A 22501-nucleotide genomic window follows, 5' to 3' on the forward strand; every position below is an offset into this window, starting at 1 on the left:
TCGTGACACAACAGGTTGTCTTGATACACTTCTGCCTCTCCCCTAAATAATTTCTTACTAGAAAAGCCTTGAAAACCAAAATTTCTAAGTATTTCCAACAGAAAATTAGAGGAAAACATCTCTACTGATGGATGATTCACTTTGGGCCTTCTGGATCATCATACCTTGCTGAGTTCTTTCTGGTATTGGGGCATCTTCTTCAGCATCTGTGACAGGTCCCTCATAGTGGTCTGGGAAGAAACAAAAGCACAGTGTTTTATCTACATTATTTACACAGCGTTCCTGTAAAATAGTTTTTTAATATCATCCTGGACAACATATGATAGTGGCCAATGACGTCTTTCCCATTTTCCAAATTTGTGATTCTGTGAAACTTAACATAAACTTTTTAATTTAAGGAAGCAAATAACTAAAGGCAAGACTATGAGAGTTCTATTTTTTAACTTAAAAATTATATAAATACTGTATTCACCTTTGGGAAGGGATGCAGAGAACTCTGAAGTCCAGAAATATTTGGTACCAATTAGAAATATTATTTGTGACTTAGGGAATGCAAAGTTTATGACATAATATATAAGTTAATTCCTAATAGGCTCATTCAATTCAATAATTCAACAAATATATCATTAATATTACCAATAAAAGCTTGCATGAAAGCTTAGTCTCACTCTCAAACATTCATAACCCATGCAATCTTCTACTGGAATGGCTATTTCATGAGTGCGATAGGTTTGTCCACTGATATAAATACCACCTAAAACGTGGTAAGAAGCCCCCAGACTATGCGAATTAAAATTTTTCATTTCTTGTCTTGTCAAGGATATTACAGCTTCTCTTTCCTTGAGAATTTCCTCAGAATGATTCAAAGCAACAAATACTGGATTACAGGGCAATAAAAAGGAAACTATTTAAGGTTAGCCACATATTGAGTGACCAATTTAGAATTTAAATTCAGAAATTAGTCAAATTAGAGATAAACAAAAGTAAATATTTGTCCTAACATGATGAAATTCTCACCCCCATTTTCCTAATTCTGTACTTTTGTAGCATCCCTCTTTTATTATTCATTTATAACAAAGGGAAATTAAGGATTAATTTAAATTACATTTGAGCATCAGTGACAGATTTACCTTTTCGCCTGTGTTCATTCTTTTGCTGGAAGAAAAATCTTTCAGGGAACGGGTAACCTCCCTAGAAATGAGATGGTAGTTTTTAGAGAATGCCTCTGTATAGGTGCTATAAAAATACTGTGCTCTCTCTTTTTTAAAAATAACAAAACCCTCTGTTTGGCATTCAAAGCTGTTCATAATATACTTTTCCTCTCTCACTACACTTTTCTAGTCTTCTTTTTCAAATTTTATTTTTAAAAATATTTCCAATTTATTTATAAACATTCTTTTCTTTTTAAATTGTGAGTTCAAAATTCTCTCCCTCCCTTCATCCTCTCCCCCATTCACTGAGAAGGCAAGGAAGAATATCAATTATACATGTGAAATCATGCAAAAATATTTCCATAATTAGCTATATTTCAAAAAAGGCAAGAAAAATAAAGTGAGGGAAATTATACTTCAGTTTGCATGTAGAGTTCATCAATTCTCTCTTTGGAAGTAGATAGCATTTTTAAAAATCATGAGTCCTTTGGAACTGTCTTGGATCATTATATTGATCAGAGTAGCTATGTCTTTCAGTTGATCATCTTTACAACATTGCTGCTACTGTACATAATGATCTCCTGGTTCTTCTCACTTCACTTTGCATCAATTCATATAGTTCTTATCATGTCTTTCTGAAACCACTCGCCTTGTCATTTCTTTCCCATACAACAGTACTCCACTATAATTATATGCCACAACTTGTTCAGCCATTCCCCAACTGATAAGCATCCTCAAGTTCTAATTCCTTGCCATCACAAAAAGACTTGCTATAAATATTTTTGTGCATATAAGTGCTTTTCGTTTTTCTTTGATCTCTTCGGAATACAGACCTAGTAGTGGAATTGCTGGGTCAAAGGGTATACACAATTTGTTAGTCCTTTGGGCTTAGTTCCAAATTGTTCTCCAGAATGGTTGAACTAGTTCACTACACCAGCAGTTCATTAGTGTACCTATTTTTCCCTCATTCTCTCCAGAATTTGTCATTTCTGATAGGTATGAAGTGCTATGTCAAAGTTGTTTTAATTTACCTTTCTCTAATCATAGTGATTTGAGCATTTTTTTCATAAGATTATAGTTTTCATTTTGTTTCTTCTGAAAACTGTCTTCTTATATCTTTTGACCACTTATCAATTGGAGAACGGCTTTTATTTTTATTAATCTGATTCAATTCTATACTCAGTATATCTTTGAGAAATGAGGCCTTCATCAGAGAAACTTGCTATAATTTTTTTATATTACTTCATTAGCTATGGTACCTTTTGGCAAAATGTAGTTTCCTTGATTATCATTTTTAATTAAGTCTATTTTTTATCTTGCTTTGTCTGGGATCATGATTGCTACTCCTGACTTTTTTTTTTTTTTTAGTTTAACTGAAGCATATTAGATTCTGCTCCAGCCCTTTATTTTAACTCTGAGTGTGTCATTCTGTTTCAAGTATTTCTCTTATAAACAATATACTGTTGGATTCTGGCTTCTAAGCCATTCTGCTATCTGCTTCCATTTTAGGGGTAAACTCCTCCCATTAACATTCACAGTTATGATTACCATGCATTTCTCTCTATCCCAGTTTCTTCTGTTTCTTGTTCTCTCTGTTTTTATCCTGTTCCTCCTCAAAAGTCTATTTTGCTTCTAACCACTGTCCCACTTAATCTGTCCTCTCTGTTATCACCCCCCACCAACTCAACACCCCTTTCCCTCTTATCTCCCTATTGGGTAGGATACATTTCTATAAACAATTGAGTGTGTGTGTGTTTATTTTATATATATATATATATATGTATGTATATATTCTTCCCTCTTTGAACCAATTCTAATGAGGCTGAGGTTCAAGCATTACCCACTACCCCCACCCTCCACTGTAAAAGCTCTTCCTTGCACTTTTTTTTGGTGGGGCAATGAGGGTTAAGTGACTTGTCCAGGGTCACACAGCTAATAAGTATCAAGTGTCTGAGGCCAGATTTGAACTTAGGTCCTCCTGACTCCAAGGCCAGTGTTTTATCCATTGCACCACCTAGCTGCCCCTAAGTCTGTTATTTTTTTATAAAGCAGAATGGGCAGGGAAGATTTCAGTAATGGAAACATCTTTTTTGTTTGTTTTGGTTTTTGTGGGGCAATGAGAGTTAAGTGATTTGCCCAGGGTCATGCAGCCAGTAATTATGTAGCCAGTAGCTGCCCCATAATAGAAAACATTTTTAAGGTTTGACACACTTAAGAGATATCAGCTACCCCTCAGAAAATATGAATGGGATAATAAGAGGAACATCATATTTAAAGTGCAAGTACTAAAGTAGAAACTAAAAGAAATTTGAGTTGTGCTTGTTACATGTGGATCTTTCAAAAAAAAATCAGACTTTAGTAACTACTTAATATGCATCTAATTTTAATATTCCATATCTGTAAATCACTTTTCTATAAGAGGCCCAAATACTTCCCATATATCCTTACATTCCTAATACAGCCCTGGTATAACCTTAATTTTACAGTAGGGAAAACCAAGACTTAGAGACATAACAGGACTTGATCATACCAATCAGAGTTCGGTAGCTCAGTCAAGGCAAAGAAGTTATGTTTAACTATTCTTAGCTCAATGTTTCCAGTCCAAATACACTGCTGAAAGCTGTTAATTATATTTTTTAAATTCATTCATTAAGAATATATGGGGGGGCAGCTAGGTGGCGCAGTGGATAAAACACCAGCCCTGGATTCAGGAGTACATGAGTTCAAATCCGGCCTCAGACACTTGACACTTACTAGCTGTGTGACTCTGGACAAGTCACTTAATCCCCATTGCTGTGCAAAAAAAAAAAATTAATTAATTAATTAATTATTTTTTTTAAAAAAAGAATATATGGGAAGGGGGCAGCTAGGTGGTGCAGTGGATAAAGCACCAGCCCTGGATTCAGGAGTACCACCTGAGTTCAAATCCAGCCTCAGACACTTGACACTTACTAGCTGTGTGACCCTGGGCAAGTCACTTAACCCCCACTGCCCTGCACACACACAAAAAAAAATCTATGGGAAAAAGAGAAACACTTACTGGGATACCTCTGCAATGTGTTTGTGGCGTAAAGTTATCCACAGGTCATCATCTTCATCCAGAAGAACTTCTTTTACTCGAGCTTCTCCAATCCCACTTGTCTCATACCTGGAGGAAAGATCTAACTCAGGTGGAGAAAGCTATCATTCGAGAAATACATCTGTTCTTATATATTCTTTCTCCTGCCTCCTCCCAAACAATTTTCTTTCTTCCATTCGGTAAGGATATCTACCATGCTAAGTTGCGTACCCATCTGATGTGTCGCTTCTGGTCCACTATATCAACACTCAACATAAAAAATAATCACTAGTGCAAGGAGATAAACTGAAAATCACAATGAAATCATGATCCTAATTTTAATATATCTTCACAGTGTCAGCTTTTATGTTCTCCACCAGAACCAAGCTGTACAATAAATTTTCTGTAATAAATTTTTATCTACTTAAGCAAAAGGTCAAATTGTTTTCCCGTCTTGAATAAAATGTGGGAATAGTTCCCAAAATAGATAGTCTCTAAATAACTTTCATTATCTGACTAAAGTCAGTTCTCTATATATTTTATATATGAAGCCATTAAGATTTAGTTGGGCAAAAATTATTGCCAACAGCTGAACAAACATAAATGTAATCTAATATTATTGCTTATAAGTAATGGCAAATATGAAAAATTCAGAAAAATATGGAGAAGACCTGTGTTAAGTGATACACTATTAAGAAAGCCGAGACAAACAGATAATACACACAACTACAATTTAAATAAAGATAACACTATAAGGCAACCAACTCAAGTAAAATGCAATGGAAAACATTGATACTATCCTATCGAAATTAATGCGACCATGCTTTCTCTTAACAATCAGTAAACTAAAAAAGTAAAGAGTGATGTACCGTTGGCCATTAGGTCTAACGCTTAAGTGTTTTCAGGGAACGTAATGCCCTGTGTGTAGGTTTGGTGTTCCTTAGGAAGTGTCTGTTGTGTCAAAACAAAATATGTCAACAAAAGTTATATATGTATTTAGTCAAGAAAGATTTGATCAATTTCAAGACATGAACTGAAAAAGTGTAGAACTCACATCTCTTGAAAATTCTGATTTCAACCTTAATAATTAATGACAACACTTTGACCCAGCAATTCCACTTTTAGGTCTTTTTCCCAAAGAAATCATGGAAGGGGGAAAGGGACCCACATGTACAAAAATATTTATAGCTGCTCTTTACGTGGTAGCAAGGAATTGGAAGTTGAGGGGGTGCCCATCAATTGGGGAATGGCTGGACAAGTTGTGGTATATGAATACAATGGAATACTATTGTGCTGTAAGAAATGATGAGCAGGAGGAGTTTAGAGAAACCTGGAGGGTCTTACGTGAGCTGATGATGAGTGAGATGAGCAGAACCAGAAGAACATTGTACACAGTATCATCAACATTGAGTGTTGACCTACTGTAATGGACTATATTCTTCTCACCAATGCAATGGTACAGAAGAGTTCCAGGGAACTCATGATAGAAGAGGATCTCCAAATCCAAGAAAAAAAAAAAAAGAACTGTGGAGTATAGACGCTGATTGAACCATACTATTTCTTTTGTTTTGGGTGCTGTTGTTTTTTTTTTTCTATTTTGAGGTTTTGCATCACTGCTCTGATTTTTTTCTCTTGTAACAGGATTAATGCAGAAATAGGATTAATGTTATTATGTGTATATACATAGATATATACATATATAGATATAACCTATATCAGATTACCTGCTGTCTAGGGGAGGGGGGGAGGGAGGGAGAAAAATCTGAAATTGGAAAGCTTGTATAAACAAAAGTTGAGAACTATCTTTACATGTAACGGAAAAAATAAAATACCTTATATGTAAAAAAATAGTAATAATTAATGACAACATTAAATAACAACCCTGTAACAACATTCCATAACAAGAAAAGATTGACTTTCAGTCTTCAGAAAGTCCTAATGAGAGCTATATGCCTGGAAAAACAAAGATTCCCTTTTTGTGAAGAAATCCTTTCTTCATTGAAGGTTAGTTAATAAGGACTTGCCAATATATTTTAAGGATAGTCCTTGTCCAATAATATTAATAGATTTTAACTAAGAATGAGATAAAATAGCATATCACAGTTACACAATTTAGCATAGACCTATAGGTTCACTGAATAAATCATTATTCAACCTTATCCAAGTTTATGCTTTTCCTCTAATATGATAAGCATAACTGTGGAAATGCTGACTTTGTGAGCTTTTGGAAGATTGCAAAACTAATCAGCAAAACTGTGTTAGTGTTCCACCTTTTTCCAAGACCAAACATTTTCTTCTCTCTCAGCACTGACTTTATGAGCAAACCAGGAATTTCCCAATTATTAAGAATTAAGCAGGCAAACAGCTATTTGACATAAATAACATTTTAAACCTGTCAGGTAGTGAAGACTTATTTTATAACCTAGGGGTGCATCAAGAGTGTGTGTAGGTTGGCTAAAAGTTTTAGTAGACTTACAGGTTTTTTAGATTATTTGCAAGGCAGCCATATTTAAGGTCTATAATCACTATACTCACTTGTATACATCATTCTCAATAGGCAACAGGTCATAGCTCATAGCCTGAAAAGTCAATTCATGAAGCACAGGAGAACTGGGGTCAAAACCACGATCCAGTATAAGGAGCTGGGAACGAGCCTTGTCTGGACCCTAAGAAACAAAAAAGCAGCACATCTTGCTTTAATAGCCAGTAAAATGCAAAACTAGTGTCTAGAAGTGGTATTATGTTTGTGAAAAGGCCTTCATTTCAAAATAAGATTTGAACCATGAAGTTAAATCTCCCCTGCCCTTCCCTTCTCCCCTAATTACATGTAATAACCTCAGAGCTTTTCAAAAGGCCAGTAACTAGATTCAAAAACAATAACAATATGAAAATTGTCACCATCCACAAGTGTTTCACGTACCTGATGTATAGCATTTACAAGATAATGTGTTACTAATGTAGATCTTTTGCATGCTATTTCTATTTCTCTTGCACTCAGCTTGTGTTCACTTGGGTAAAAGACAAAATAGCTTTAGACCTTACCTCCCCCATAGTTGGGTCATCGGCTTTGTAGGCATCTAGTTTGTCTTGAATTAACTGGGCCAACATGGCATTGTCTTTGTAGTCCCTGTCAAACATGGAATGAAAAATGAGATATTATTTAACATGATCTGGAACTTTCCTGATATGATCAGATGGAACTTTCAGTAAATTAAATGTTCTTACAGACACTTTAAGCAAAGAGTTTTATGATTTACTGTTGCCACCATTTGACTTTCAAATTCTATTTTGGTCAATATGTCCTCAAGAAAATATAACCCAAGGGAATACTGATGTTGAAGATATCTCCAATAACCTAACCTCTCAATTTTTCAACCTCTTCCAACCCAATTTAGCCACAAACCAGAACACATCTTAAACCTCAACATTTCTCAGATTGCACCACCTCTGAGATATAGATCTTTGAAGTTCCATTCTCCAACCACAATCCTTTTTCCTTCTACCCCTCTCTTTACTCACATTAAACCTACTTTTCTCTTCTTATTGCAATCTGATTCCCTGACTCTTTCCATAATTTTACTAGTCCATGTCCCCTACACCTGTATAAATTTGTCTTCTTTTACCTAATCATGATCTTTTATCATTCTATTTTTGCCTATGCCTTATAATGTCTACCTCTATTCTTTTGTTTTGTTTTGTTTTGCGGGACAATGGGGGTTAAGTGACTTGCCCAGGGTCACACAGCTAGTAAGTGTCAAGTGTCTGAGGCCAGATTTGAACTCAGGTACTCCTGAATCCAGGGCCAGCGCTTTATCCACTGCACCACCTAGCTGCCCCCACCTCTATTCTTTTTTTGTTTTGTTTTTTGGTTTTTTTATGGGGTTTTTTAGTGAGGCAATTGGAGTTAAGTAACTTGCCCAGGGTCACACAGCAAGTAAGTGTTAAGTGTCTGAGGCCGGATTTGAACTCAGGTCCTCCTGAATCCAGGACCATTGCTCTATCCACTGCGCACCTAGCTGCGCCCCCTACCTCTATTCTTTATCCCAGCCATGAGTTCCATTTCTTCAATCCCTTCATTTTTGCCTTGGCCATCAGGACTACACTGGCAACTCTCTTCTCCCTTCCCTATCTAGACCACTTAGTGAATTAGTTCAACTCACAACTATCTTCTACTCTTAAATCCCTTGCTCCCTTGTCCTATTAACAATCATACCTTGCCAAATCCCAACCCTGGATCACTCCTATCTCCTTTCCTTCTATTCACCTGCTGCTGATTAGTACTGGGAAAATTAAACAGTGTGGAGTGGATCCACTACAAATTTGTTACATAATCTCAACTGGCTCTTATTGCAATAAGGCAATCTGTTTTCATGTCCCCTAGTTGATTGACTACCCCTTTCACCACAGTGGCTATTCCAACTTTTCATCCTTTCTCAAGCCTCCCACCACACTGATTCCCCCCACCCTCTCAGCTGAGGACCTAGACACATATTTCATTGAAAAAAAAACTAAGACCATTTGCTGACATTCTTTCTTCTCTCCTCATCTTCTATCACGCAGACATATCCCTTATCTTCACTTCTTTTTTAAAAAATAAGTTTTTATTAATATCTTTTTTTTAAATCACCATAGTTACCCCTTGTATTTCTCTTCCTTTCAGAGAGCCATCCCACATAACAAATAGTATTTTAAAGACAAAAAAGGGGAAAAAAATCAGCATAACTGATACATCAAAGGAGTCATAAAATATGTGCAATGTGTATACTCATGGACCTCTCCCTTCTGCAAAGGGGTGGGGTGGGAATGTCTTCTCATAGCTCTTTTTTTGAGACATGTTTGTTCTTCCTAATTTTGCCACATTAATTTCTGATTGTATGTGTAAGTGTTTTGTTTACATTGCTGTAGGTATTGGGTATATTATTTTCTTGGTTCTGTTGACTTCACTGCATCAGTTCATATACATCTTTGCCTGTTTCTCTAAATTCATGACACACTTCATTTCTCACAGCACAGTAATATCTCATTACCTTCACATATCATGTTTTGTTTAATCATCCTCTAATCAGTAAGCATCTACTTTGTTTCTGATTGTTTGCACAAAAAAGTGTTGATATACATATTTTGGTATATGTGGGAACTTTCTTCAATAGCCTCCCTGAGGTATAAGTATAGGGCTAAGGATATGGACATTAGTCACTTTATTCATATAATTATAAATTGGTTTCTAAAATGGTTTCTGAAATGCAATTCACATCTTCACCAACAATGCAAAAGTATGCCTATCTTTCCACAATACCTGCAACAATGACTATTCCCCAGCTTTTGTCATCTTAGCCAATTTCCAGGGTGTGGGGTAAACCCTCAGGGTTGTTTTCATGTTTATTTCTCTTATTATTAGTGATATGAAGCATTCTTTCATGTGGTTGTTATAAGTTTGCAATTTTTTTGGGGGGGTGAGGCAATTGGGGTTAAGTGACTTGCCCAGGATCACACAGCTAGTAAGTGTCAAGTGTCTAAGGCCAAATTTGAACTCAGGTCTTCCTGAATCCCGGGCCAGTGCTCCATCCACTGCGCCACCTAGCTGCCCCCATAACATCAGATAGTTTTGATAACTTCTACTTCATAATATATTTTGAAGTCTGAAGTGCTATTGCTGTCTTGTCTCAATCTCTTTTCATCATTTTCTTTTATATTCTAGATCTTTTGTTTTTCCAAATGTATTTTGTTATTAAGTTACCAAGTTCTATAAAATATCCTTCTGACAATCTGATTGGTATAGCATTAAAAGTATAGATTGTTGTGGGTAGCTAGGTGGCGCAGTGGATAAAGCACCAGCCTTGGATTCAGGAGGACCTGAGTTCAAATCTGATCTCAGACACTTGACACTTGCTAGCTGTGTGACCCTGGGCAAGTCACTTAACCTTCATTGCCCCACACCAAAAAACAAAAACAAAAACAAAAGTATATATTGTTATTGGTAGTATTGTCATTTGTATTATATTGGCACAAATTAGCCATGAGCACCAGATATTTAAATTCTTTATTTCTTTAAGGAACATTTTGTAATTGAATCTATGCAAAGTCTTTTGTGTACTTTGGCAGACTGATCCTCAGATGTTTCATGCATTTTATAGTCATTTGGACTGAAATTTCCCTTTTTATTATTGCCTCTTGGATTCTGTTATAATTAGGCAGAAATGTAGTTCATTTTTGAGGGTTTCTTTTATAGCCTGCAAATTTGCTGAAGATATTGTCTCAATCAGTATCTGCTGATTTCCTAGGAATTTCCAGGCAAATCATCATATCTTCAGCAAAAAGGGATAGTTTTATTTCCTCTTCACCTTACACCTTTAATTTCTTTCTCTTGTCTTACTGCAATTGCTAGTATTTATAGAATTATATCCAATAATAGTGGGGAGAGTAGGCAAGCTTCCTTTATTTGCCTATTTAATGGAAAAGGTTCTAGTGTAATCTCCACTGCATATGATACATGCTTTTTGTTTTAAATATACTTTTTATGATATTTTAAAAGTCCTTCTATGCCTATAATTGTGGGTCATTTGGTTTTTTTAGCATAAGTAAGTACTGTATTTGTCAAAGATTTTTTCTGCAGGTAATCATGTAGTTTGGGATGTTTTTGTTTGTAATCTGATGATACTGATTATTTCCTAATATCAAAGCATTCTTCTATATCTTGCCACTGACCCCAGATGGCTCTGGAGGAGAGAGTGAGGCTGGTGACTTTGCACAGCCTTCACTCACTTAAATCCAATTCACCTGCAAGTCAGGACATTTTATTCCTGATGTCATTGGTCCTCTTTAAGAACAAAGGAGACACAACAACAAAGTATCCCTCATATATATCTAACAGTCAAAATGAGTGATTTATTGGATAAATCATTAGAGTCTGACAGTATTTAATTGAAAAATTTTAGTTATATTAATTAATGATATTGGTCTCTTAATGATACAGTTCTCCTACCCGTTATTTTTTCCTGGTTTAGGTATTAGGACTATATTTGTCTCATAAGAGGAATTTGGTATGGTGCTTTCTTTCTTAACTTTTTTTGGTGGGGGGGCAGGGCAATGAGGGTTAAGTAACTTGCCCAGGGTCACACAGCTAGTAAGTGTCAAGTGTCTGAGGCCAGATTTGAACTCAGGTACTCCTGAATCCAGGACTGGTGCTTTATCCACTGTACCACCTAGCTGCCCCCTCTTTCTTAACTTTTGAGATTTGTGCAGTATGTAGTAAATTATTCTTTAAAAGTCTGATAAGGTTTGTCAAGCATTGTGGAATGTTTGTATGCTTTGGTATTGTCTGCCATGGAGATGCCCCTGAATATAATACTCCATCTGTGAATATCTTAAATGTCTAAATAAAAATGAGAAATGTGCCATTTATGTGATCCCAGTTTGACAATTGTAAAATTAGTGGGGGGAAAATAAAACTCACCCATGAATCTACAAGACCAGGAGATTTTTCTTTAGTAATTCCTTTACAGAGACTTCTACTTCCTTTTCTGGGATTGAATTATTTAAGATCTCTGTTTGGCCTTGTTAGTTTGTGTATTTTATATTTTTAAGGTATTCCTCCATTTCTTTGGGGTTCTCTGTTTTGTTAGCATTTAACTGTGTATAACAGGTTTGAATTCTTTTGATTTCTTCAGGTTTTGTTATAAGTTCACCTTGCTCATTTGCCATTTTGCTGGTTTGAATTACTACCTTCTTTTAAATCAGACTGGCTAATGGTTTGTCAACTTTATTATTCTTTTCAAAGAATCTACTTTTAGTTTTACTTATCATTTCTATAATTTTTCTAAGTTTCTAGTTTGTCTATTTCTCCTCTAAATTTTTGGGATCTACTCTTTGTGCTTTTTAAATTTTATTTGTTGGCAAATATGTGTGTATATACATATATATGTATATACACACATATGTGTATGCATAAAGAAAACTGGGGATAACAATAATGAATGAATGGATAGGAAGCCCCTAACTTCCATCACATGACCCTTACTATACTGTCTTACCCTCGATATCGTACAGCTGGGTATTCCTTTAAAGTGGCACACAGAGTTGCAATCTGTTCTGCCAGTCGTTCCAGGATAGGATTTTTCATCTGAGCCTTATGTGGGCTGTAGAAGCTTTGAAAAGAGTCAGCAGAGTCCAAGGAATATACCTGAAAAGGGAGCAGTGAATAGTATTTATATCCAGAATAAAAGTTAATAGCATTATTTCTGCCAATGGGGAGGAAAACTTAAATAAGTTTATTCATCCCAATATTTCCCAAAGAATAAGATTTAGGTGGTACAAGTAAAGTAGCCTTTGCATAAAAATTTAACAGCAGCCCATACATAAAAGAAAATAGAATGTAATCAAAACCATGTTCTTTGAACATTTAAATCTTCTCCTGAAATACTTCAGTTTAGTCTTATGTTATATGGCTTCCTACTCCATTATCCTCAGTCACTTAAATTGGTTGCTTTTAACTACAAAAATGATTAGAATTTGTTTTACTTTTTCATTTTTTAAAATATCTGTGAAATATATGTCTGCCTGTGCTAAAATCAAGCTGTGCTCAACATATGTTGTTCTAGGACTCACAATGAGTTTAAAAAAATGAGAGAGACAAATCTCTTATGTTGGAGAACAGAGCTGGGAGGGGCTGGGTGCAAAGCCACATACAAACATTCCCCAAGGGACCAAAAGTGGGGCCAAAGTCAGGAAGTTGTACTGTATCAAGTGTGATCAGGCCACTACAGCCCTAGGTAGTGATATGAGGAGAAACTTCTCTCTGCCACAGAGTTCAAAGGTCTTTGAAAATTGCTTCATTGCACTTGCCAAGAAGACTTAGATTGAGGTATTCAGAAAGTCTTTGCATCACTAGAATTGAGCTTCTATTTCCTGCCCATCAAAAATGAAGTCAGATGGTCAATTTTATGACAGCAGCACCAAGGAAGCAAAAACCTAATGCTTTTAAAAGTGAAAGTTTGTTGTTGTTGTTTTAAAATAAAGTCCTTATTTCCTAAGGGTGTACACAGACAACACTTAAGAGTGTACACTGACAAAACCAACATGATTAGCTAGAGTAGTGGTAGGAGTTATTTTGCAAACTTTCGGCAAATAAAGATTTTGGTTAGAGTGGGGCTTAATTTAATTAAAAGTAAAGTCAGAATTTAAATTTAAAAAGAAAAAGAATTAAAGAAAACTTGAAGTTGGGAAAAGTGAATTTGAATGCTGGCTCTGATACTTAATGTGTGACTTTAGGCAAGTAACAACCTCTCTGGGCTTCAGTTTTCTCTTCCATAAAATGGGAATAATTTTACTTGTACTTCTACTTCACAGAGTTGGTGTGAGAAAGAGTGCTTTGTAAAACATAAAGCACTTTATTCAAGACAACAGGTTTTCCATTTAAGACTGGTGAGAAAGAAAAGATGTCATTAAATGCCTTATGTTTTAATTCTTTTTAATCTCTGTAAGTATAGTTTACCCTACAGACTGACCTATGGAAATCTAATACTTCTAAACGACTTATTTGTGGTATAAAAGATCTTTCATAGATCAGTAAATCCTTTTTTTATTGGGTAAAGCAAGCTCCAATAAGATACCAATTCTTGATATTCTCTTCCAGTACTTAACTTCAGTGTTCAACATAATTATTTTCTCCAACTCTAGTGCCTTACTGCTTGGACATTTGGCATTTAAAGCGTTAAGAGAGAGGCCTGATGGCTGCCATCTGTTCCTTAAACATGTGACAAGCTGAAATTATTGCTATGTATAAACAAGATCCTTTGTAGTAGATGAGTTGGTCTTATCCCCAGCACTCTTTTCTCATTGGTTTTTCTGTAGTGCTAAAGACCCTTGCCAATAATCACCAAGAATGTCAAGAAGGGTTACACAAATAAAAGTAGTGAAGGACAAGCATGACTTCAGAAATAACCTAAGACTAGTAAGCAAGACAGGGAGGAGATAGTTATCTTTTGAATGTTATTTCTGTTATATAAGCATCAATTCTCAAAATCTTGATGATGAAGCATGTAATAAACTCACAAAATGACTTCCTCAATTTCTATACCAAGAATAATATTTTTCTGACATTTCCTGAGAACCTGCCAGAGGCTCTGATGAATTATCCATTATAGGATAGTGATTTTTATGTATTATTTCTGTTTGTACTCACCTGGGACTCATATGGAAGGAATGCAATGTTGATTTCTGTAAGAGTTTTGATGACCTTGGCAGCACGAGATTTTACCAGCTCATTAAACAGAGCATCTGGGCAAGCTAAAAGAGCAACAATAATTGTGTGTTACAATAATAAACAATAATTTGTGTTAATTTTTTGTTTCACTTTCGGTGCTTCAAATGAATAGCAATATCACTCAATCTTTAATATGATTTAATAAACAACTAAAATGTTCAGCAGGCCCTAAAAACCTAAGGAAAAAATCAGTGGTATTAATTTACATAGTGCTTTACTGTAATCTTGGTACTTCATGTCTAATGACTCATTCTACCCACACAACAACTTTGTGAGGTAGGTACCACAGGTGTTTTCATTCCTACTTTACATATGAAATAACAGGTTTGGGGATATTAAATGACCTGCCTATGGTCACACAGGTAAGAACTGTCATAAATAGGATCTAAAACCCAGGGCTCTTCTGATACCAAGTCCAACACTTTTCCCACTATACCATGCTGCTTGATATTACTACCTACTATTAATAAAATCTACAATTAGATTATTTCTCCACAAGGCTCCCAGCCAAGTAAAGGAGAACAAGTGCTACCTGAAGCAATGCATGTCCATTTGGGATGGATATCTCAGATATCTCTAGTAGAATTATTTTAGAAATTTTATGAGTAAACTATTAGAAGGTTATAGTTTAAGGTGACATGATTTGTAACAGAATGAAAAAATGCCATTAAAAATCAGACTGTGAATCAAGGATATTTGTTTCAATGTTAAATTAAATCCATTATCCTTGGAACTGATATCCTGTTCATCAGCGCTCTAATGAGGGAATAAATAATCCCTTTTCTTACTCTTATATCTTGATATCTTCTGAAGAAAACAAAAACAGAGGGGGCATCTAGGTGGCGCAGAGGAGAAAGCACCAGCCCTGGATTCAGAAGGACCTGAGTTCAAATTTGATTTCAAACACTTAACATTTACTAGCTATGTGACCCTGGGAAAGTCACTTAACCCTCACTGCCCTGGAAAAAAAAAGAAAAGAAAAGAAAAAGAAAAAAGAAAAGAAAAGAAGAACAGAACAAACAATGACAATTATTATTATTTACAAATCAATTTTGTATCATTTTAGCATTTGCTCGACTACACAGTTTTGACATGGGATGAGAGGGTCACTGGCATACGTGGTAAAGACAACAGGAAACGGATTTTTCACTATTATTTCTTTAAGACATGTCATACTTACAGTCAGTGAAAAATACATGTGCAGCCCTATACTTGGCAGTTGGCGGGTCCTTAAAGTCACTGATGAGTGAATGGACAGACTATGGGAAGGGGAGAGAAAGATAATGAAAAATAAATTCTGGAGATAAATAAAATCTATAATTGTCACTGAGCCAAACCCAAGCTATGTAAAATAATAACAGGTAGGTACTATCGATGAATTCTCACAAATAAAGAACATATAGTACAGAATATTAAATAATTAATCTGTGTTGATTTAGTTCCAGGATGTAGGATTCTCAAGAAGTTTATCAGAAGGCAAAGGCTTTCATTCTATCCTAGAACACTGAGGTCAGGAGTAAAGTCTTCCAATTCTCTAGAGCTGGCTCAGCTCAGAACAGAATCTGTAAGTTGGGGTATGGGCCAGTAATGCAATGTTACAGCTAAGGTAGCTCTTACTGCTAATATAACCCAGACAGCTTATACAGAAACTGAAGGAATTTAGCCTATATTCAAAAATGAGAATAATGATGAATTTAGAGACAAAAGGTCTCTAATTGTGTCCTTAAATTAGATTTTAAAGACACATATCCTCTCTGAAAGAAAAAATTAAGCAAACTAGAGCTGTGCCAGCCCACCTCTGGCTTTTTGAACAGCTGCTAAATCTCATTAAGCTTACTTAAAACATATTACCACCACCACCATCACCCCTCCTTACGCCTACTGATTTGTGGATTGCAAGCTGAACAAATGCAGTATGTTAAGTAGATGCTTAACCTAGAAATGCCAAATAACTTATGCTGCACAGATGCTGAGGCCAACCTAGCTTCAACTCAAACTCTTTTTGGAAAAGATTTACCTTCTCAGAGGGAGTGATGAGATACACAGCTTCCAGACTGGGGAGTGGCTCTCGACGTTTGTTGATATCTTCCACAACTGAATGATAAAATATAATCATCCCACACAGGAAACTGATATGATCTAGCTTCATCATAGAACTGAAAGTATTCTGATAGACTTACATTGTCCACGCTACTTCCAGGCTGACTTGCATTAAATTAATGTTTTCTTTAAGGCTTATTTTCTTCTTTCTTTAAAAGTTATACTATCCCTGATAGTGTGTTTTTCAAGCTTTATGGCCACAGAATCCAATAGAAGTGAAGTATAGGAACTGTTTTCAGTTTCTATCTTTGTAACTGTCCTTTGCACCTACTACACTTTGCACTCAGTACGTAGTTAACAAATATTTCTTGAATTGAATTATCTCATTTGAATAATTTCTTGTGACATTTAAGTTCATTTAGAGCTTCACTCTCCTGAGTAACATCATTTACTTACTACCACCAAAAGTAATGATCTCAATCCAAAGAATATTAACTCTGTACCAGATTTCTCTTCCCCATGAAAATAATCCCAATTTTTCTTTAACATTTCCTTGTACAGTTTATTTCTAAACCATTATTTAATCATTTTTATTGATCCCATTTGGAAACTCTACAAGTAATAACAGTATTCCAATCAGATTTTATATATCAATATTCCTCTAAGAAACTCAAAGACTACCACATCATTTTGTTAAGCCTTAAGTAGGTGCTTTTAGAAGGTCCAACTGTCTCCTTTACCTAAAGGAAGAACTTTCTGATAGTCTTCACTCCTTAATATAATAGTCACCTGAGAGAGTTTAAGGTTCTATTGTACAGAGATCAGTACAATTACAGTATCAGAGTCATCCCTCACAATCGTATAACTGAGAATTACAGGTTAAATATCACTTCAGGGGCATCTCTTAATTTACATTTATACAAGATTTCTTATCCTGAAGAATTTCTAAATTGTTATACATTTATTTACACCAAAAACCATCAACCTGCTGCTTCTGGGCAGAAAAAAAAGTCACCATATTACACCAACCAGTGATTCTATCAGACCTTTTGAGGAGAGGAAAATTACAGGTTAACTTCTCTTAGGGAAAAGATAGCTTCAAAGAGGATTTCTTTTCAACCATAGAAGCTGTTTCATAAACTACCAAGCCATACTGCTCTGAAGAGCTTTACAATAAGGGAGAGAGCTATAAATATTACAAATCTGATATGTATATACTTACTTGTTATCCCTTCGGTCATAATGTCCGTCATCTTACAGCAGGACGAAAGCATCCTCATACTGAGTTGATCAACCACCAACACCTGGGAGAAAATACAAATCTGAGGACTGACTAGCCACACAACTTCATGGTAGCTGCTGCTTGATGTCATGACAACTTAGTAAATGCCACTGAGGCTAAAAGAGGACTTCCAGAAACACTGACAGAATGCAAGTCGATGAGGTGAATATTGAGCAAACAACGTCCAGAATGGTTGGTAGTTTTCTCAGAGAGATGTATTAATTCATATTTTTCAAGTCTCAATATTCAGAAGAGCTACACAAATTCTGATAGATCACAACAAAAATCTTACTCTGAGGCATCATTTTGGTATAGAACAATGGTATCAAAATCCATTAGAAACGGGAGCATTAATCAATACATAAGTATCAACCCTTCAGGATGCATGCTGACTTAGTTTTAAGATGTAATGTTACTGTGTTTTTATTTATTTTGTTAAACAGTACTAGTGGCAGCATAATTGACACCTCTGACATAAAGGACATCCTAGGTTCTCAAAATGCTAGGCCAGCAAAACACAATTTCTAGTTTACTTTCCCAAACTGGAAAGAATATGATTCCAGTGACAAATTCCATTACCAGCAGCATGGTTAGTCATTAAGTAATGAACCTTTAAGCTATGGCAACCCATGAACAAACAAACAATAGTTTTTGTCTTCTATAGTAAAAGAATAATAGGAAAATGAGCAGAAAGTACTAAGAACATGACTATTTTTAGATTGGCTAGAGTCAATTTAACTGTTGTCACATTAAATGGGAGATTTTGTCCAATACTCATCTGTCCAATGAGTTTATATACTATTAGATGAGCAGAACCACAGAAATATTAACATTGTTATAAATGAAATGAGAAGATATGTTGTTAGCTCAAGCTCTTATTGAAAAGGCAGAGAGAGAATCCATATATACCAAAACATTAAAAGCAGCATATTTTGTTGTAGCAAAGAACAAAAAATAAAGTGGGTGCTATAATGGTGAAATAAATTATGGTATAGGAATGTAGTGGAATATTGTTGTGCCCTAAGAAATGACAAAAGGAACAGATTCAGAGAAACCTAGTAAAATTGGCACAAGATCTGTGTAAAGTGATGCACAGCAAAAAGAGCAGAACTAGGAAAACAATTCATACAATGACTACAATCACATAAAAGAAATTTACTTTGGAAACACAAGACCTCTGATCAATGCAATGAACCAATCACTACTCCAGAAAACTGATGTAGAAGCATACTTCTGACCTCTTGGCAGAGGAGTGATGGATTAGAGGTAAAGAATGAGACATACATTTTGAGAGGGTCACTTTGTGAATTTGCTTTGTTTGACTACACTTGTTTGTTGCAAGGCATAGCTTTTAGTTGAAGAGCAGAGGGGAGTTGCAGGCAGTGGTGTGCTGCTAAGTCTAGCAACTGGTTCTCCAAAAAAAAAAAGTATCCATCTATCCACACATACAGATGTACATAAATTTGTTATAAACTTTACCGATATAAATGATGTACAGCACACAATTTATAAATATTAATAAAATATACAATACTCTTTATTGTAAATCCCATATAGCTATTTGATTCTCACAGAATGCTTTTGTTTATTTTTTCCAAACTCTTGTATTCATAGCCAACCTATAGTTGCGATTCAAACATGATTTGACAAGTATTCCAATCTGCTTACTCTTTTCTTTTTTTTAACTTTTTTTAAAGTAATAAACATTTTTATTTATAGTTTTGTCCCTCCTTTCCTCACTCCCTTCCCCCTTCCTGAGGTGGTAAATAATCAGATATAAGTTATGCATGTACGATTATGTAAAACATTACCATATTTGTCATTTTGTACAAGAAAACTTAATTAAAAGGAAAAAATGAAAGAAAATTAAAATAGCATGCTTCAGTCTGTTCCATCAAAATCAATTTTTTTTTTTGTGGGGCAATGGGGGTTAAGTGACTTGCCTAGGGTCACACAGCTAGTAAGCGTCAAATGTCTGAAGCCGAATTTGAACTCAGGTCCTCCTGAATCCAGGACCGGTGCTTTATCCACTGCACCACCTAGCTGCCCCCAAATCAATTCTTTCATCGATAGTCTTTTGGGATTTTCTTGGATCATGGGTCATTGTATTGCTGAAAATAGTTATCTGCTTACTCTTTTCCCAAAAATTTATTGTTATTAAATCTAACATATGTTAAACTATTTCTTGACTTCATACAAATTATATACATTAAGCCAAAAACTCAGCTTTAGTACCAGTGCTTTCAAATAGGGGGAACTACCTTTTTTTTTTAAGCATTTTGTATATCTTGCAAGGATTGGAACAATGTTTGATTCTATATTAACTACAAAATCCAATAAATCCAGTAAGTTCCAATCAAGTTCATTTTTAAATTTCACTTAAATTCCACATTTTTTTTTACTGACTATCCATGGTGAAGTTATTTTTAATAAAGCCAATTTACTGGCCTTTCATGTCTGACAAAAGACCTAAGTTCTTATGTTGAAATACTCTAGGAGAGGGCATTCAGTTTATTATTTCTGTTAAATGGAATCTCTAAGCTTATCTGACAATCAAATCTTCAACTTGAGATTAATGTTTTCTCATACCAATATTTAGATTTTTCAGAGACCTTATGGTACATATGATTCTAATTTTCACATTTTCTAAATGTTCATTGATTTTGACAGCAATGCAGTTGAAAGTAATGAAAATTCTTCAAAAATGTCGATTATTTAAGAAAGGTCTTACAAGAAAATATACTCAATCCTCAACTTTTGTGGGTGTAATGTTCCTAGAAAATGGTGCTAAAGTAAAAAAAGTACAAGTGCTGATACAATGAACCTATGGGAAATAGGGGGTTAAGTCCCTACAATCACCAAAAACTGTAATCTTTCACTTGGGATTACTAAAAGTACACTTTTATGCATAGAAGTCTTTATAACAAAGCATTAATTCTGATAATATGTACATTTCCTAACCCATAAAATGCAGCACACAAAATAAAATTGGTAATATGCAAAACTTTTTTTCCACTACTAATTCTCTAGAATTCTGTGATCTTTTGTGCTAACATCTAAATTTTTAAAAATATTTCAGACAATACTATACAGTTGTAAACCTCTCTATTTTGGCTTCCCTCTGAAAACCAAAGGAGAGGTTTCTGGGACTTTAGTCACTGCTGTTGGGAGATACTGAAACTGGTGAGGTGTGAGAACATCGTGCCTCTCATTTTTTTCTCTATTGTGCAGAGAGCCACGAATTTGTACAATTGTCAATGTGAAAGTGAAAATTACTTAATAAAATCATGCAAATGCTTGAAGTCACAAAAATCAAACACAAATGTTGAAGATTGACTGTCATCTCTTTGCCAAACCAGAAGAAAAAGAAAAAAAGATAAAAATGCATATATGTGGGGGCAGCATATAGGTGGCACAGTGGATAAAGCACCAGCCCTGGATTCAGGAGTACCTGAGTTCAAATCTGGCCTCAGACACTTGACACTTACTAGCTGTGTGATCCTGGGCAAGTCACTTAACCCCCATTGCCCCGCCCCCAAAAATGCATATATATTGTAGAATATGAGTACCATACAGCAGTACCAGCTTGTAAACTATGTTGTGCATCTCAGTCCCAGTACTGAACAAATTTTAATAATTTTAATTTCAAAGTCTTTAGCTATAGCTTCTGATATGGTTTGAATTATTAGACTGGTGATAAAAATAATTTTATCCAGATATATTTTATATGATTAACTTGTTCTATTTCAGAAACTGACTCAATTGATAATTACAATCAATGATTTAAACAGGGACAAATGATTATTCTAGGAAAAATTTCTAACAATTCTGTAGCTACATTGGACTTAATCCTCAGCATTTTATCAGAACCATCAGAACAAAATGCAATTAAGTTCACTTTCAAATATTCATTACTAAAGCCATAATAATTTAAAATGGATAATAATGTGTTGAAAATATACTCTGCAATGATAAATGTTGGAGAAGATGTGGGAAATACGTTTTTGGTGGAGTTGTGAACTGATCCAACCATTTTGGAGAACAATTTGTAACTACACTCAAAGGGCTATAAAACTGTTCATACCCTTTGATCCAATAATACCACTACTATGTCTGTCTCCCAGAGATCACAGAAAAGAGAAAAGGACTCACATGTACAAAAATATTTATAGCAGCTCTCTTTGTGGTGGCAAAGAATTGAAAATCAAGGGAATGCCTATCAATTGGGGAATAGCTGAACAAGTTGTGATATATGAATGTAATGGAATACTATTGAGCTATAAGAAATGATGAGCAGGCAGATTTCAGAAAACCTGGAAAGACTTAAATGGACTGATGCTGAGTGAAGTGAGCAGAACCAGAAGAATACTGTACACAGTTACAGCAACATTGTTTGATGATCAACTGTGATAAACTTAGCAATACAATGATCCAAGACAATTCCAAAGAACTCATGATAGAAAATGTTCTCCAGATCCATAAAAAGCACACTATTTTTTGTTTCTTCTTTCTTGTGGTTTTTCCCTTTTGTTCTGATTCTTTCTCATAACATTACTAATGTGGCAAAATGTTAAACATGATTGTACTGTATAACCTATATCAGATTGTTGTCTTGGGGGGGGGGAAAATCTAGAACTCAAAAATTTTCAAAAACAAATACTGAAAATTATCTTTACATGTAATTAGAAAAGAAAATACATTCTGCAGTC

The 22501-nt window shown here is 35.0% G+C and overlaps 1 protein-coding gene across 2 annotated transcripts in view; it reads right to left on the reverse strand.

Annotated features, from left to right (window-relative positions):
• Positions 1–22501, reverse strand: part of STXBP1 (syntaxin binding protein 1) — an 86782-nt gene that overhangs the window by 25179 nt on the left and 39102 nt on the right. For both annotated transcript variants that reach the window (XM_043982692.1, XM_043982693.1), the window contains exons 3-12: positions 17733–17814; positions 16488–16564; positions 15651–15729; positions 14390–14493; positions 12240–12388; positions 7252–7336; positions 6745–6875; positions 4192–4299; positions 1131–1191; positions 165–230 (exon numbers count right to left, since the gene is read on the reverse strand). In XM_043982692.1, coding sequence (XP_043838627.1) covers positions 165–230; positions 1131–1191; positions 4192–4299; positions 6745–6875; positions 7252–7336; positions 12240–12388; positions 14390–14493; positions 15651–15729; positions 16488–16564; positions 17733–17814 — 942 coding nt within the window. The remainder of the gene's footprint in view (positions 1–164; positions 231–1130; positions 1192–4191; positions 4300–6744; positions 6876–7251; positions 7337–12239; positions 12389–14389; positions 14494–15650; positions 15730–16487; positions 16565–17732; positions 17815–22501) is intronic.

The sequence above is a fragment of the Dromiciops gliroides genome, chromosome 2, assembly GCF_019393635.1.
Source record: "Dromiciops gliroides isolate mDroGli1 chromosome 2, mDroGli1.pri, whole genome shotgun sequence".
NCBI lineage: Eukaryota > Metazoa > Chordata > Mammalia > Microbiotheria > Microbiotheriidae > Dromiciops > Dromiciops gliroides.